General features: G+C 34.7%; 2 protein-coding genes across 3 annotated transcripts in view; both read left to right on the top strand.

The window, feature by feature from the left end:
• LOC107688818 (tensin-1-like) overlaps positions 1–1,636 on the top strand; it is a 103,509-nt gene extending 101,873 nt beyond the window's left edge. The window contains exons 33-34 of the mRNA XM_016486597.1: positions 936–965; positions 1,063–1,636. Coding sequence (XP_016342083.1) covers positions 936–965; positions 1,063–1,204 — 172 coding nt within the window. The 3' untranslated portion in view covers positions 1,205–1,636. The remainder of the gene's footprint in view (positions 1–935; positions 966–1,062) is intronic.
• Positions 1,637–7,646: 6,010 nt separating this feature from the next.
• The window catches only part of col18a1b (collagen type XVIII alpha 1 chain b), a 50,906-nt gene continuing 42,626 nt past the window's right edge, over positions 7,647–15,926 (top strand). For both annotated transcript variants that reach the window (XM_016486599.1, XM_016486600.1), the window contains exon 1: positions 7,647–7,765. In XM_016486599.1, coding sequence (XP_016342085.1) covers positions 7,687–7,765 — 79 coding nt within the window. In that variant the 5' untranslated portion in view covers positions 7,647–7,686. The remainder of the gene's footprint in view (positions 7,766–15,926) is intronic.

The following is a 15,926-nucleotide window of genomic DNA, read 5'->3' on the forward strand; positions in this document are numbered from 1 at the left end:
CCCCCACACAGTTTGTATAGTTGGTATGTTCCACGTGTTCCATCGATATACTGTAAGCGGAATGTACAATGCATTCACTAGTAAATAACCACAGCACGAGAGTATCTTTATGTCAACATGCAGATTAACAGAAACACAACTGCTGTGTGAAAGGAACTGGACCGGACAACGTTCTGTAACGTCATAGAGTGAGAGTTCAGTAACTTGCTTGGATGTAATCTGTGTGTCATCTTTTTTCCATAAATAGTGCTGCTTCAAAGTCTCAATTTTAAATCTGGGGATGGTAAAATAGGAATTGTCCTATTGCTTAAATGTGATCATTAAACTTTATACGCTGTGATATAACTAATTAAACGTGAGCATGTCATGTTTCAAAATAAAAATGCAGTTAGCAATCACCAAATAACCCACATTTATGCCAACATGCCGTGTTGTTTTGATCTACTGATAATGAATAATTAATATTTTGTGTGATTTATGGTGTTTAAATCATACCTGTAAACTCACATTTCAGCCAGGAAAGTTTTGATGGCATTTTCCTTTCATATTACCTCCGTATAATGACCGTAATAACGTAGTGTTTACTTTATGTAACGGCTATATAATTCTGCTGTTCCACAAGCGCCACCTTGTGGCAAAGAGTGAATTTGCACATTCGCTAATATTCACATTTTACACAGAACAGTATTGTGAATATTAACTAGCATATTAACAAGACAAAAAACAAAATTTGACCAATAATTGTTAGGAAGCTTAAGAAAAGAAAAAAAATATGTTTTCTGGGGTCGGGGGGCCTACTGTAATGCTGTAGCCCAGGGGACTTTGGTTATCTTAAGGCGCCCCTGGTTACACACTGCATGAAATGTAATTTTCAAAAATCCATAATAGGGGCACTTTAAATTCAGTAAGAGTTTCGTATCCCGTTGTTTTCACAGGTGGAATAAAGCAGAGGGTGGTGTAGCAAAGTGAGTATACCACATTAAATCAATGTCAATAATTTTGTTAAATACTTAAATAGAAAAAAAAAAGACTAATACGACTTTACTCTGGTTTATAATACAGACTTTTTGGGTTTGTGGCTCGAAAACAAGGAAGCACGACTGACAATGTGACTCATCTGTTTGCTGAGCTGGAACCAGACCAGCCTGCTTCAACCATTGTCCATTTTGTCTCCAAAGTCATGCTGAACACCCAGAAACCTTGAGTGATCATCTAGCAACAATCTTGGTTTCTCCATGAATCTGAATGTTCTCACCAAAGAGGATTTGGTTATACTTATCTCATTTTTCCAGAGTGGATTATTCTTTTTACATACATTATTACGTTCTTTTTGTTGAATAACTCTGTTGGTTGGGCTCTTACTCTTTCTTCTTTGTGAAGATTTGAAAATTATGCTGGTTTTTTGAGTGAGGATCGTGCTGAAAAAAGCAGATTAAGAATATGTCAGGGTTAAAGTACTGTAGTAAGTGTAAATGACAGGGATAAAGGTTGTCCCTTTGGCCTTCTTTATCAGAAGGCAGGACTTTACAATAAAAAATACAAATAATATTTAGAGAAAATGCCAATATTGTGATTGAACAACCAAAGGTAGAGTTCAGAAAAAAATAAGGTCTGACAATTATTTTATTTTTATTTTGTAAAAAAGAAAAAAGATAAGATCGGATAGGTCAAAAACTCCAAATTCTTCTTTCTTTGTCCTCCTGTGAAAAGTATGAAGAAGCCATTTTGCATGTTTGCTTGCAAGAATCACAAGAGTCATAAGTCATTTTCACGTTAGTTTGCTCTGCTGTTAATCAGAAAAGCATTTTGCAGAACTTAGCTTTTCACTTTAAATAACAGACCAAATCTGTTGAAATGGGGTGGGGGGGAACTCACCTTGCCAAACTGATCACCACATAGAGACTTGCTACACTTGCCTGCGGACATGGAAATAGCAACTACACTGCAGTCACTGGAAACTTTATGCTGAGATTCTATATCCATATGGATAGTAAAGAACACTGGCTCTACCCACAAATGTCCTGGCTGTGGTAGTAGATGTTTATCTTTTTCTGAACTGTGCGCAACATCCCATTCACAGCTTTGCCCCAGTCAGTGACAATTATAAGACAACATTTTGTTGCATACTGTTTGAGTGCATGGGTAGATCCATTTTGTACTTGTCTTTAAAATGTATTATGACAAACTATGACATTTAATGAATATTTATTTTTGTTGCAGTATTACTCATGGGTAACTAATATTAAAATATAGTGTATAGTCTACAGAAAAAAAGACGACTTAAAAATTAAAAATAAATTATTTTAGCTAAAATATCAAAATCAGGTTTTGAGAAGCTCTTGATGTAAAATGTATGTTACCGTTTTTGTCTTTATTTGAATGTGTGTTCACTGTGTCACTGTGTTAGGTGATTTAGAATGAAAAGGCATGAATGTGGAAGAAATGGAAAAAAATATTTTAGATAAAAAAAAAAACAATTAATATATGTATAGAAATTTGCCATGAGTGCTGCCATTATGTGTGTGATTAAAATAGCTCCTGGATTGATATGGATTATGTTATTGGTCAAAGAGAGGTCATATAAAAGAGGCAATGTAACAATATGTTTGCCAAAAGTATATAGAATTTCGTGTAATGCTCGTTCCATCCTGTCAATGACTAGGTTGTTATAGTAGGTTCATTCTCTGTTCACCATCAAGTGCTTTATAATCATAAATGGAGCAAACGAGATTGAATATTTAAAAAATAATAATAATCTAAAGAAACTGACAGGATGAAAAGGGTTTTTTATAGATTTCTCTATAACAAGAGGCAATGGTGGTACACTTAAACTCTGAGTTAAGTAAGCCATTAGTAGAAAGTCAAAGCAGTTCACCTAAAATGTGTTAGCAGTGCAATATTTACTGTCAGGTTTTACTGTTTTTCAAATGTAAGTTCTGGAGCTACAACACGTTCCACAGTTTTAAGGAATGCGATCATGGATTAAATGAGAGAAACTGTGGGGTTTACAGTCAATTTTGTCTATTTTCAAATGGTCAAAAAGGATCAATTTGACAGGCCATGTGCAGTTGAAAATAAAAGAGAAAAAAAATCATAAAGTGAACCATTTGGTAAATGCTGATCATCTTGAAATACATTGAAAGACATGTCCAGTATCTTGTTTAAATTGCTGTAATTCTGTGTTATTACAGTAGTGATAATAATCAGTTTGTAGTGCTGTATGAGTTTCTCAGCAGATGGCAGTGTTTCACATTAAGGACCACATTAAGCAACAAACATCAAAACACAGCATTAGATTCAGCAAAGGAAAAAATATTTTAGTTCCACAGTGATCAATGCAGCCTTAAATAACACAATCTCTGCGACCACCCTCTAATTTAGACTAAATTGTTATACCACAGACTGATTCAACAACAGGTGACTTAATCAGAGCTTAAACAATGACTTCCCTCCATCATGAGAGTCAGATGAACAGATTTGTAAGTAGCTCAAAATAAATGCCAAACATATGATATTTTGTGGGGGTTTTTTTCTTTATTATTTTCTATTTACAGGCACAAAAATATAGCTCTCTGCCAGATACCTGGAAAAAAAATCTGAATTGGCTGACAGTCTAAATTCAGTCACTGATCTCTAAGGCCCTATATTTGTATTTCCATTAACACTTTCCATGAAAAACATAATTTAGATATCTGAAAATAATTAATATAATTTCATTTCTATTATTAACATAATTTCAATAATCATTTCTAATTATATTATTGGGGAATGCAACATGACCTAGTAGAGAGGCCAATAAAGTTCCTAATTCAGTAGACTATGTATAATCAAATAAATTGAGACAGGGATTACAGATGACAGTAAACAAAGTTCTCCATGATTCTCCATTCTCTAGCTTGGGTCATTTCTATTCCAATCCTGTGCACAAAGAAATGTCCATACAGATATGGTTTTCTGAGTCTGGTGTGGAAGATCTTCACTGGCCAACCTGAACCCCATTCAACTTCAGGATCAACTGGACCTCAATGATGCTCATCCGAATAAGAGTATGTATTGATTTTCCAACATCTACTCTAATAGTAAGTCTTTCCAGAAGGATGTCAGCTGTTAAAGCATAAAAGGGGGGAATACATGGTTTATTTGCTTTTATATGATAAGATTTTATATGCTTTTATATTATATGATTTTATATATTAATTGTTCAACAAGACACGTAAGACAAATACTGATTGTTGATGGTAGTCCTATGTGGTTTAGTATTCATTGTCTCAAAGTGTGTGTTGGGAATTGTTTGTGTTCCTAATGTACTGCGCATATTGTTTTACTATCATATAATTTCAACATCATTCATATTTTATTTTTTATTTTATTTTATTTTCAAATTGTATTTGTTCAATTTTAAGTAAATATAAAGTTATATCGACATTTTCTGTCAGGAGAAGGTCTTTTGTTATCATTTACAGCGGTTATTTATCAATCAAAATTGACAGGTCATATCAGTTTTCACAATTTTGATAGGTGTTTATCGGTTAGGATACTCCTGAGGGGGAAAAAAAAGAAAGAAAATACAGTGAAAAACTTTCTCTCTTTCCCTCGCTCTCTCTCCCCCTCTCTCTTTACCTTAAATAATGTTTAAAAAGGGTACAAGGAAAGTTCTTAATGACTGCTTTTTGTAGAAACATTTTAATACATTCGTTATTCATCATCTTGGTCGTTTCTTATTAGTAATTTGACCCACAAATAATGTGTGCAGACAAGACACTATTCAAATACAAAAACAAAAGTTTTACTGTAAAAGCTATAAAACACAGACTTTGTGTGTGACTCTATGTCTAGTCAACTATGACATTTCAGTCATTTTATTTTTAACATAAAAAGCTTTTTGTTCATCTTATCAAATAAAACTAGCACATGCTGATTCAGATGAAACATGTTGTCAATCAGAAGTTCCTACAACAAAATAGTTTTTGTCCTCCTGTAAATATTTTATATTCAGACAAAACTTTAGCACATAACTTGTCCTGTACCATAGACCCATGAATGAGGTGTCAGTTCATGGCAGCTTATTGAGGAGAAGTGTGCTATGACATTTTTAAAAGACCGGGTGTATGATGAAAAATCAGTCTGAAAAATTCCATAGATTTAATATTGGCAAGAAAATTCTGAGTTCAGAATGTTATAGAGATTTGTGGGTGGGCTCATTTGACTTGGCCAAAAAAGCAGCAAATATGTAGTGCGATACCAACTTCCTTGCCATGCCTAAGCAACCAATTACAGCACACCAGCAACAACTTCCATTGAAAAAGGGTAAGAGGATATCTCAGGATCAGAAGAACATCATAGAGACAAGGGGGTAGGATGTTTTTGACAAAGGAGTGGTATTTTTTCAGAGGCGAGTAGCCTGACAAATATCCAGCCATGCCTATAGCAACCATAGAATAAAATGAACTGTCCATAACTCGGCAACAGAACATCACAGAGACCTGGCTCTTTTGATTTGGTCAAGCATCCAGTCTATTAGTGTCACCCTGGTAACTGTCTAGTCACACTGTATCAACCATATGACACCATAAATAAGTCATATTTTATCAGTGGAACATCACACAAACATGAAGTTTGGCTCTTTTGATTCAGGAAACCAGTGAGAAACCAGTTTGCAAGTATTACTCTGATCGGTGCTTAGCTTACACTAGCAAACACCCAGATCATCTTAGCAACCATACAGGGTCATGAATAATATCTCAGTACTAGAACATTGTGTTAACATAGGTTTGACTTCTTTTGACTTGAGGCAGTGTATCTCCTTAGCAACTATCTAGTGACTGTACCTAGCAACTAGCCTTGCATCCACAGAAAACAATAATTAATTCATATTTAATGGTAACTATGTTAATGTTCTTACTTCTGACCATTTTAAGTTCTTTTATAACCATTTATTAAATATGTGCCTCTAAATAGAATGTGCTATAATCACCTCATCATAGCATCATCTAAAATTAAGACTTAATATAATATTACTTGATATAATATAAGACTTAATATAAAAAAAAACTAGAAAAGGGACAATGGTTAAGTCATTCTATATGTTAATTGCTTTGTCTTTCACTGCATCATTTATTCCATCGAACCACACCTTTAATCTATGAGGAAATCACTTTCTGTGGAAATCATTTTCATCTAATTAAAAATGTGTTTTATCAGTATCATATTTCTACCACTATTACACATACATACAGTATGAATATCAGTCCATACTACTTCAGACCCTAATGGAATGTATGTGGAGAAGGAATCAGAAATGGTACAGATGCTCCTAACATGTCAGAACAGATGCCCTAAATATTACAGTCATTTTCTATTAGCACCTACTGTACAGCTATCCTGTTATTATGGGCACTGGAGGGGAAAGACAGCCATAAAGAACTATTATGGTAAAGAAATATTAGTAAAGGTGAAGTAATAAATAAATAAACAAACAAACAAGCGAATAAATAAATAAATAAGCTGGGTCGCTGTGAACAAAGCATAAATTAACTGTTTTGTTTTGAATTAATATAATTTGTGGTTTCATGATTTTATCTTTAAAATGAACAGTTTTGGGGTAATGACTATAGTCGCTAGTCATATTTATGTTAGTTCAATGTATTTCTTTTTTTAATACACATATCCCAAAGCAGCTCTACAGGAAGAAAAGAGAGAGAGGGGAAAGAAAGAAAGAAAGAAAGAAAGAAAGAAAGAAAGAAAGAAAGAAAGAAAGAAAGAAAATGAGAAAGAAAGAAAGAAAGAAAGAAAGAAAGAAAGAAAGAAAGAAAGAAAGAAAGAAAGAAAGAAAGAAAGAAAGAAAGAAAGAAAGAAAGAAAGAAAGAAAGAAAGAAAGAAAGAAAGAAAGAAAGAAAGAAAGAAAGAAAGAAAGAAAGAAAGAAAGAAAGAAAGAAAGAAAGAAAGAAAGAAATTTATCTCTTCCAAAGTCAAACTAACATGTCCTCCATTCAGCTGTAAAATAAAACATGGAGTAACAAGAGTCTTGCACTATAAAGCTGATTTAAGGTACTTAAACTAATGTTTTTTTCTTGTTTAACAACTTACATCATTTAGTTGCTTCATAGATGTGAGTCTCTTCTTTTCACCATCAATTTCAATACCAAACAGCACATATGCAACACCTTTCACTGGTTCACCATAAAGATACCTGGAAGAAATGCATACGGTGACCTCAAAATATTTGATATCTGGAAACGTCTTTACTGTCATATTGGATTATTTATATCAATCCTTTCTGAATAAAAGTATTAAAGAAAGAAAAAAGAAAGAAAGAAAGAAAGAAAGAAAGAAAGAAAGAAAGAAAGAAAATGATAAAGATGATAAAGATGATAAAGGAAAAGAAAATAGCCAACACTGGCTCTAGGACCCAGGTATATAATTTCACGTCTTTGAATCATTCATTAGAACAGCTCTGCTGTACAGTCCGTCTAGGCTGAATTAACATCAAGTGCAATTCTGATAGTGGAACTCCCCGAGGACAGTTAAGTGATGTGCTCAAGATTTGCATCCACGCCCCTCTTTCTGTCTTACAATGTATTCAGTGTTTGTTGGGCATGCATTACTTCTCCACTGATGCTGTTTTTTAATTCTTATATACTTTTAATTTCAGAGGAGTTATTGAAGAAATAGAAGCACGTGATAAAGATGCAATCTCTTTGGTTTATATTGGGATTATCGTTTTACCTGGTACTTACGGAGAAAATATCAGAAGCTCAGCGAGCAGGTATCTAAATCGCTTGTTCTTCTTGTTGAAATGTTGCAGTTACAAAATTTCAGTTGAAATGTCATTTGTCCAGCATCCATTATCATTGTAAATTAATTATTTAACATAGCCTACTCTGTTTTGCTGTGGCGCCAGCTTTCTGTGTGATTCTTTGAAAATTAGCTAATTATCCACTGCAAGTGTGGATAGGTGCAATATTATTCCTCAGTGGTTAACCTGCATGATTTGATTACATGTGTTTATCCTGCATGTTTACATGTTCTTTTCATGTCTGTAAGTAGGTTATCTCTTTTTTTATGTTTTTAATAAAGAAATTAGCTTTTGATTTTTTTCAAAGTTTGATGGAATGTAAATCTCCATCCTAAGGCTTACTTTTCATTATAAACTTACAGGGTTACAGTTTTCATGATATTGCTTGCAGTATACAGGGTTGTACAAAAAACTTTTAACATCTGGTGATGTCAGAGTAAAAGGTTGTCATATTAAATGCGTCTTTCAATGTCTTTAAAGCTTTTGCAGTTTGCATCTTGCATTATAATATTCCCACTTACCACATACCATTCTTAATTCACCTGCAATCTTTATGATACAGCACATCTGGGCTCTTACCACTTGCACTGCTACTTAGACCTTATGGGAACATGATGTCCATGTCTTGAATTGATGTAACGTACTTGTTTACACATAGTCTATATCATAATAAGTGGTTCAGCTTTTGTAGACATTTCCATGGTCTACAAAATTCCAAATGTTATGATATACCAAGACTTGGCTAAATGAAGTAATGCAGTAGAGCATTTGGAGGAAACTTATAAATGTAGTTAGCCATTCCACTGCTGGCAAAGAAAATCCACTAAAAGGTGTTATATCAACAGGGAACACTGTTTTCCTGTTATGATAAGGCCAGTACTGGCTAGGCAAGTCCATAACGCTTTGCAAGGAAGATACAAGGCTTGTTCCACCAAGTTTTGTTTGGATTTTCCACACAATGTGTGTTAATTGTGAGTAGAAAAACTGCGAAAAACCCATAGCTTCCCACACTGTCAAAATGGTAACATGCCACCCATGAAAAAGAGTTATAACAGTTGTAAACACTTTTTAGTAAGGACAGAACCCTCTTGTTTAATTTTGCAATTGACAAGGCATATTTATTGAAGTGGTCTGTTACATGACCAAGGCTGGACCAGCACATACAGTACTTTTCCTACTTTTCATTGATTTTGAATGCTTATGGTCAATTTGAAAACAGTTGAAAATAATTTTAATATGCACAATATAAAGTGCGTAGAATGCATAATTTCAGTGGAATTGATTATGTATGTCCATTTCGATGTATCATATTTAGGTAAGGTGACAAACGTTGTCATACTCCCTTTCAGTATTCTTTTTTCTTTCAGTTTGCTTGAGTCACTTTCATTTTAATTGTAAAGGAGGGATTGTGCCTCCATGTCCTTCTGTTCTGATTCTGATGAATGCTGCATTGTGAATTATATGGAACATTCATTCCATTACCTCACTCTGCCAAAATCCCACTCTTACATAAAGGCATACACGCTAAAAACTTTGTGACAGGATGAGTCAAAGTTGATAGTCAGTAGAGAAAACTTTTCGAAGTAAATATTCTAATATATATGTTTTCAATCTGTTTATTTCTCATCAGTTTTGCCAAAAGTGGTTCATAACAAAAACAATTGTTGTAATGCATCCAGCAAAATAAATATCCCTTTAGAAAATAATTGACCATACTAGACAACCAATTGTATATTACTACATTTCAAACATTGATTTGAAGCCAAAAATCAGTATATTGAGTAAATATATTTTATATAATACATAAAACAACATATTTTAAATGTATTATTTGCAGGTAATATTCAATTATATTCAAGTAGGGAACTCATTTTTAATTATTATTATTATTATTTTTTTTTTTTTTTAAGTTTTATAGGAGTGGCAGTTTACACTTTTAACAATGACCTCTATAGTTGATGGAGCTCTCCTTGGATTATGGGTAGTGTAGTTCTTTCTGGGAATTCAGCAATTAGCATGATTTTTTTATAACTGAAGAATATCTGTTAGATTCATCCTTACCTGTGATAAAAGCATAGAGTCTTTTATATCATCATTTACTTTATTGACTTTATTGACTTAAAAGCTTACAGGTTATAGTTAAAAAATGAATTTCATTGTTCAGAAAATGTGAAAGTTTTGGTTGTCTATCTCAGCACACAGGTTCGGGAATAGATTGTGTTATTACCAGCAGATAGTGTACTTTCTAAATGCAATGTCTCTGACTATCAAAATGTCATCACTTATTGTTTTTGTGTTTACAAAAGATGTTTAAGGCCATTTTCAAAAATTTAAGGTCAATCTATGCCCAGCATTTCGTGCAATTATTGTTTTAGACTCTGCACTTTTACAATACAGTGTGCATTCATATCCTTAATTTAGGTTTCCTGTACTGATTTTACTGCTAGGATGTATGCCTGTTTCCTTTGGAGATTCCCTTTTTCAAACAAACACAAAAAACACTTATAAGGTAAAGTTTGATAAGCTACTTCTTACTTTGGTTACTTCTTTATGATATGGTCTCCATATTGGTGCCTATTTGTACACTATTTCAGTGGAGTGCATAAACATAAAGCCTCTACAAAACTCTTATTACATTTAACAACAACTGCAATCACTACAAATATTGGTATAGTATGGATTGTTGATAGATTGTACAGTACATGCCCCTACCATCACCCAAAAAACAATACATTTGAGTCAAGTAGTTACGTAAAGTGATGCTGGTTCCAAATCTTAGTTTAGTAATCCCTTTAAGGTAATCAAATTCTGTGCCATTAAGGGATCTTTAAAACAGTAATTGGCTGCCCTTAAAATATTTGTGACTCTTGTCTATATAATTACCATCTGTCAGCATGTGTGTGTGATGTTAATAGTGTGGGAAAGCAAGACACTTCTGTCACTGTTCTGTAAACATTAAGTGTAATTAGACCATGCTCACAGGTTCGGGAATAGATTGTGTTATTACCAGCAGATAGTGTACTTTCTAAATGCAATGTCTCTGACTATCAAAATGTCATCACTTATTGTTTTTGTGTTTACAAAAGATGTTTAAGGCCATTTTCAAAAATTTAAGGTCAATCTATGCCCAGCATTTCGTGCAATTATTGTTTTAGACTCTGCACTTTTACAATACAGTGTGCATTCATATCCTTAATTTAGGTTTCCTGTACTGATTTTACTGCTAGGATGTATGCCTGTTTCCTTTGGAGATTCCCTTTTTCAAACAAACACAAAATCTCACGGGTAAAGGTGGCTTTGGTAGAATAAAGAATATGTTCGATACCTAAATTCACTCTGTGTGTAGAGCAAATGTGGTTGTCAGGTATAAAAACAATACATTTGAGTCAAGTAGTTACGTAAAGTGATGCTGGTTCCAAATCTTAGTTTAGTAATCCCTTTAAGGTAATCAAATTCTGTGCCATTAAGGGATCTTTAAAACAGTAATTGGCTGCCCTTAAAATATTTGTGACTCTTGTCTATATAATTACCATCTGTCAGCATGTGTGTGTGATGTTAATAGTGTGGGAAAGCAAGACACTTCTGTCACTGTTCTGTAAACATTAAGTGTAATTAGACCATGCTTTGAGCATTTCGTGCAATTATTGTTTTAGACTCTGCACTTTTACAATACAGTGTGCATTCATATCCTTAATTTAGGTTTCCTGTACTGATTTTACTGCTAGGATGTATGCCTGTTTCCTTTGGAGATTCCCTTTTTCAAACAAACACAAAAAACACTTATAAGGTAAAGTTTGATAAGCTACTTCTTACTTTGGTTACTTCTTTATGATATGGTCTCCATATTGGTGCCTATTTGTACACTATTTCAGTGGAGTGCATAAACATAAAGCCTCTACAAAACTCTTATTACATTTAACAACAACTGCAATCACTACAAATATTGGTATAGTATGGATTGTTGATAGATTGTACAGTACATGCCCCTACCATCACCCAAATCCACAACCATGGAATGCAGTGTTCTTATAAACAGTAAAGGTATTGTATCTGCATCTGTTTCAGTCACGTGACCTTTTCTTCATAGCTGCCATATTTATGACCATCTGTGAAATACATTTTCAATTGTACCAAATCCCATGAATAATTTATACAGATCTGTAGTCAGCACAGCACCGCAGAATCTGACAATTGTTGAAATCTACATTTATTTATTCCACAATCAATCTACAAACATGTGCTTCATAATCTAAGGATGTGTCTAGTGTTAAATGTAATGTAAAATCACACTAAAGCAAAAGTTTTCAGTTACTGAGGTCAATATAGAAGTGGTCTATTCACAGGCAACCTTGAATAATTCATTCCACAAACGGAAGTGTCATTTTATTGAGTGCATGATTTTAAACAAATTTTTAAAGTATTGTTCATTCCTTTATTTGTAAAAAGGAGGAAAGAAATGACTGAGTGTACTTTTAACTAAGTATGTGCAATCTTGTCTTCAAGTGTGGTCTCTCTGTGTACTCCATAACCCTACGAGAAGCTGTCCAGCTGAACAGGATTATAAGGATATAAACTCAGTATACGCATAGGCCATTAAGACAGCTGTTCAGTTGCGTCAAGTGTTATTTGATGAGCGTTTACATAATGCCGCTGTGCCAATATACAAGTCAATTATGGAACAGCCTATCCAGTGGTTTTCCCAGCATTTATAGATCTGAAGATGGCCATCACAGCTTTGTGTTCATTGGTTAATGCATGCATATTATGATTTTTTTATTATTATTATTATTATTATTATTTGTTTTGTATTCCATGATTTTGTATGGCTAGATAGTGGAGATTTGAAAGTGTCTCTCAAACAGACACACACGGGTCCGTGTTTGACATGTGGGCGTCATATCAAGAAGTTCAGTATTGTTAGTTAATATTGGAATAGGCTGCTGACCTTCTCTGAACATTGAGCACTTTATTAATAATACCTCAGAGTGGGATAAATCCACCACTGGTCTCATGTCTGCCCCCTTGGGTGTTTGTCTGCCCAGCGGATGCCCCTGATCTGATCCCAACATGCTTTGTCATTCCACGTTTGTGAGAATCAGAGGACGTTAGGGAGGATATTACGACTGAGTTGCTGAATAGAGTATATCCTTATCCTTTTTGTTCACACACACTACGGTTCAACATCATTTAAAATCCAAGGACTGTGCAAATAATTTAAATTGGAAATTGATTCTAAATGAATGTGCTGTTCCCAAAACATGCAATTTGATTGTATTTCATGCCAAAACTAGAAGGTGATTTGTTTAAACTTAAATTTCCTGACATTGTGAGTTTGTGCCAACAAAAATAGGTTTTTAGCTGCAGAAAATAAATTGTTCTTAAAAAAAGACCAGACTTTAAAAAAAAAAGAAGTCAAATGAAGCTGTGCATGAAACCCCTGATGGCAATTGTATTATTGTTTCCCAGGCCTGTTTCACTGGCCTGTAATAGCAGAGTCAGAGGTGGTCTAAGGTCAAGTCAGGGTTAACAGTGCAAGGATCAAGAACAGTTCACTACATCACCACATATAGTGCTGTAGGAAAAGTCAAGAATTTTGGCATGTGTTGTAGTATATAGGTAAGAATAGGTCAAATGGACAAATGTTTGCTACTTTTCATGTTTTTGATTGCTTTAGTTAACAGCTTTTGGGCACTTCAAAGTTAAGACATCTGTTAGTGAAGCAGAGTTGGGTCATTAACCGACAATGATTTGAAACATCCAAGCAAGTCTACATCATGATCATAATGGTTAAAAAAAACAATAAAAAATAAGTTTTGGAATCACCTAGTCGATATCCAGATTGAAACCCCATTTAAACGCTATGCCATGCCAAAACCTGGAATGCATAGTTCTTGCTCAACCTACAAATGATCTGAAGCAGTTTTGCAGTTAAGAGTGAGCCAACATTTTATAGTGTTTTTTGTTTACTTTTATTCATTAATGGATATTTGTTGAAGATTTTGACTGAATATCAATGTGAAAATTCATCTACATTTTTTTACAGCACTGTAGCTGTATGCTACTGTAGCTGTAAATGTATAATTTTCTCTTGTTTTACTATATTCTTTATTATTACTATCATCAGCAGCATCTCAGTGTATTTGTTTTTATTACTTTTTTACCTTTATTAGTTTTGTATGTGGGCTAATACTTTTAATTTATAATGATAACAGCCTGTGTTCTGAGGCCAATTCGTACTGCCAGAAGTCCAAATAACACATTTGCTAGGTTTTATTGAGCCAGTGTGTTTGCCCTGTTGGCAACACCCTGGCGGTGTGAACTAGCCTGGAAGATACTGTGAATTTGTCAGTGTAGGTTGTGCCAATTTCAAAGTTTGCGTGTAAGAAAGACAGGAACTGTGAGAGCATGCAACGGAGGGAGTGGAATAGACAAAGAGATTGTTAGAGGGCCAAGTACCCATGGTGTGATCAGGGTGAGCTGAGAGCATATGTGGAGTGAACAGCTGGACAGACAGTTTGAGATTTTGAGCAGAGGAGGTTCAAGCATGGTCAGAATCAGAATGTGGGAAAACTGCCTTTCACAATGATGAGGTTATGGGTTTCCACGTACGTAGGCTGAGACATCCACCAGATCAGATATGCTGTCAGCTGCTGTATGTCTGTCACTCAGACCCACGCCAAAATGCCCTGCTGGCATGAATAGATGTACAATGAGCTCTCAGTACAACCAGTGAGGGACTGAGAAGAAATACTGGGTAAGCCATTTGCTTGGTTTTCCCTTTAAATAACTGCAGTGCTGTTTTGTGCAGATGCTGTAGAATATACTGAGGACTAAACAGTATTACTGAGTAAAAATGACTGAAGATCATACACAGTCTTTTAAGGACAATATTACAATTCAGAATTTATGTAGGGGGGTACTGAGCTTGGTTTTAAAATGCCACACAGCTTTTAAAGGATAATGTAGTCTGTCCATACAATGAAAGTCAAAAGGTCTAATGTTGTTTGGACCCCCACATTCTTCGAAAAGTCTTGTTTTGAAGAAAGAAATGCATAAATGGAAACATTTATTTTTGGTATAAAGCAATCGTGTATTTTTGCTCCATTTGAGCCCTCTACAGTCTATAGTGGAATTCACTTTTGTAAATGTATCACTGCTGTAATTGCTGTAGCTGAGCACATGCATTTGCTGTACACATGCACATGCAATTCACACTTTTCATGGAATTTTGTACCCACTTACCAAACTCACAGAACAGACATTTACAGGTGCATCTCAATAAATTAGAATGTCGTGGAAAAGTTCATTTATTTCAGTAATTCAACTCAAATTGTGAAACTCGTGTATTAAATAAATTCATTGCACACAGACTGAAGTAGTAAGTCTTTGGTTCTTTTAATTGTGATGATTTTGGCTCACATTTAACAAAATCCCACCAATTCATCAACAAATTAGAATACTTCATAAGACCAATACAAAAAGAAATTTTAGTGAATTGTTGGCCTTCTGGAAAGTATGTTAATTTACTGTACATGTACTCAATACTTGGTAGGGGCTCCTTTTGCTTTAATTACTGCCTCAATTCAGTGTGGCATGGAGGTGATCAGTTTGTGGCACTGCTGAGGTGGTATGGAAGCCCAGGTTTCTTTGACAGTGGCCTTCAGCTCATCTGCATTTTTTGGTCTCTTGTTTCTCATTTTCCTCTTGACAATACCCCATTCTCTATGGGGCTCAGGTCTGGTGAGTTTGCTGGCCAGTCAAGCACACCAACACCATGGTCATTTAACCAACTTTTGGTGCTTTTGGCAGTGTGGGCAGGTGCCAAATCCTGCTGGAAAATGAAATCAGCATCTTCAAAAAGCTGGTCAGCAGAAGGAAGCATGAAGTTCTCCAAAATATCTTGGTAAACGGGTGCAGTGACGTCGGTTTTCAAAAAACACAATGGACCAACCCCAGCAGATGACATTGCACCCCAAATCATCACAGACTGTGGAAAAACTGAACACTGGACTTCAAGCAACTTGGGCTATAAGCTTCTCCACCCTTCCTCCAGACTCTAGGACCATGGTTTCCAAATGAAATACAAAACTTGCTCTCATCCGAAAAGAGGACTTTGGACCACTGGGCAACA

This window comes from Sinocyclocheilus anshuiensis, unplaced genomic scaffold (genome assembly GCF_001515605.1).
Source record: "Sinocyclocheilus anshuiensis isolate Anshui unplaced genomic scaffold, SAMN03320099.WGS_v1.1 scaffold101, whole genome shotgun sequence".
Classification (NCBI taxonomy): Eukaryota; Metazoa; Chordata; class Actinopteri; order Cypriniformes; family Cyprinidae; genus Sinocyclocheilus; species Sinocyclocheilus anshuiensis.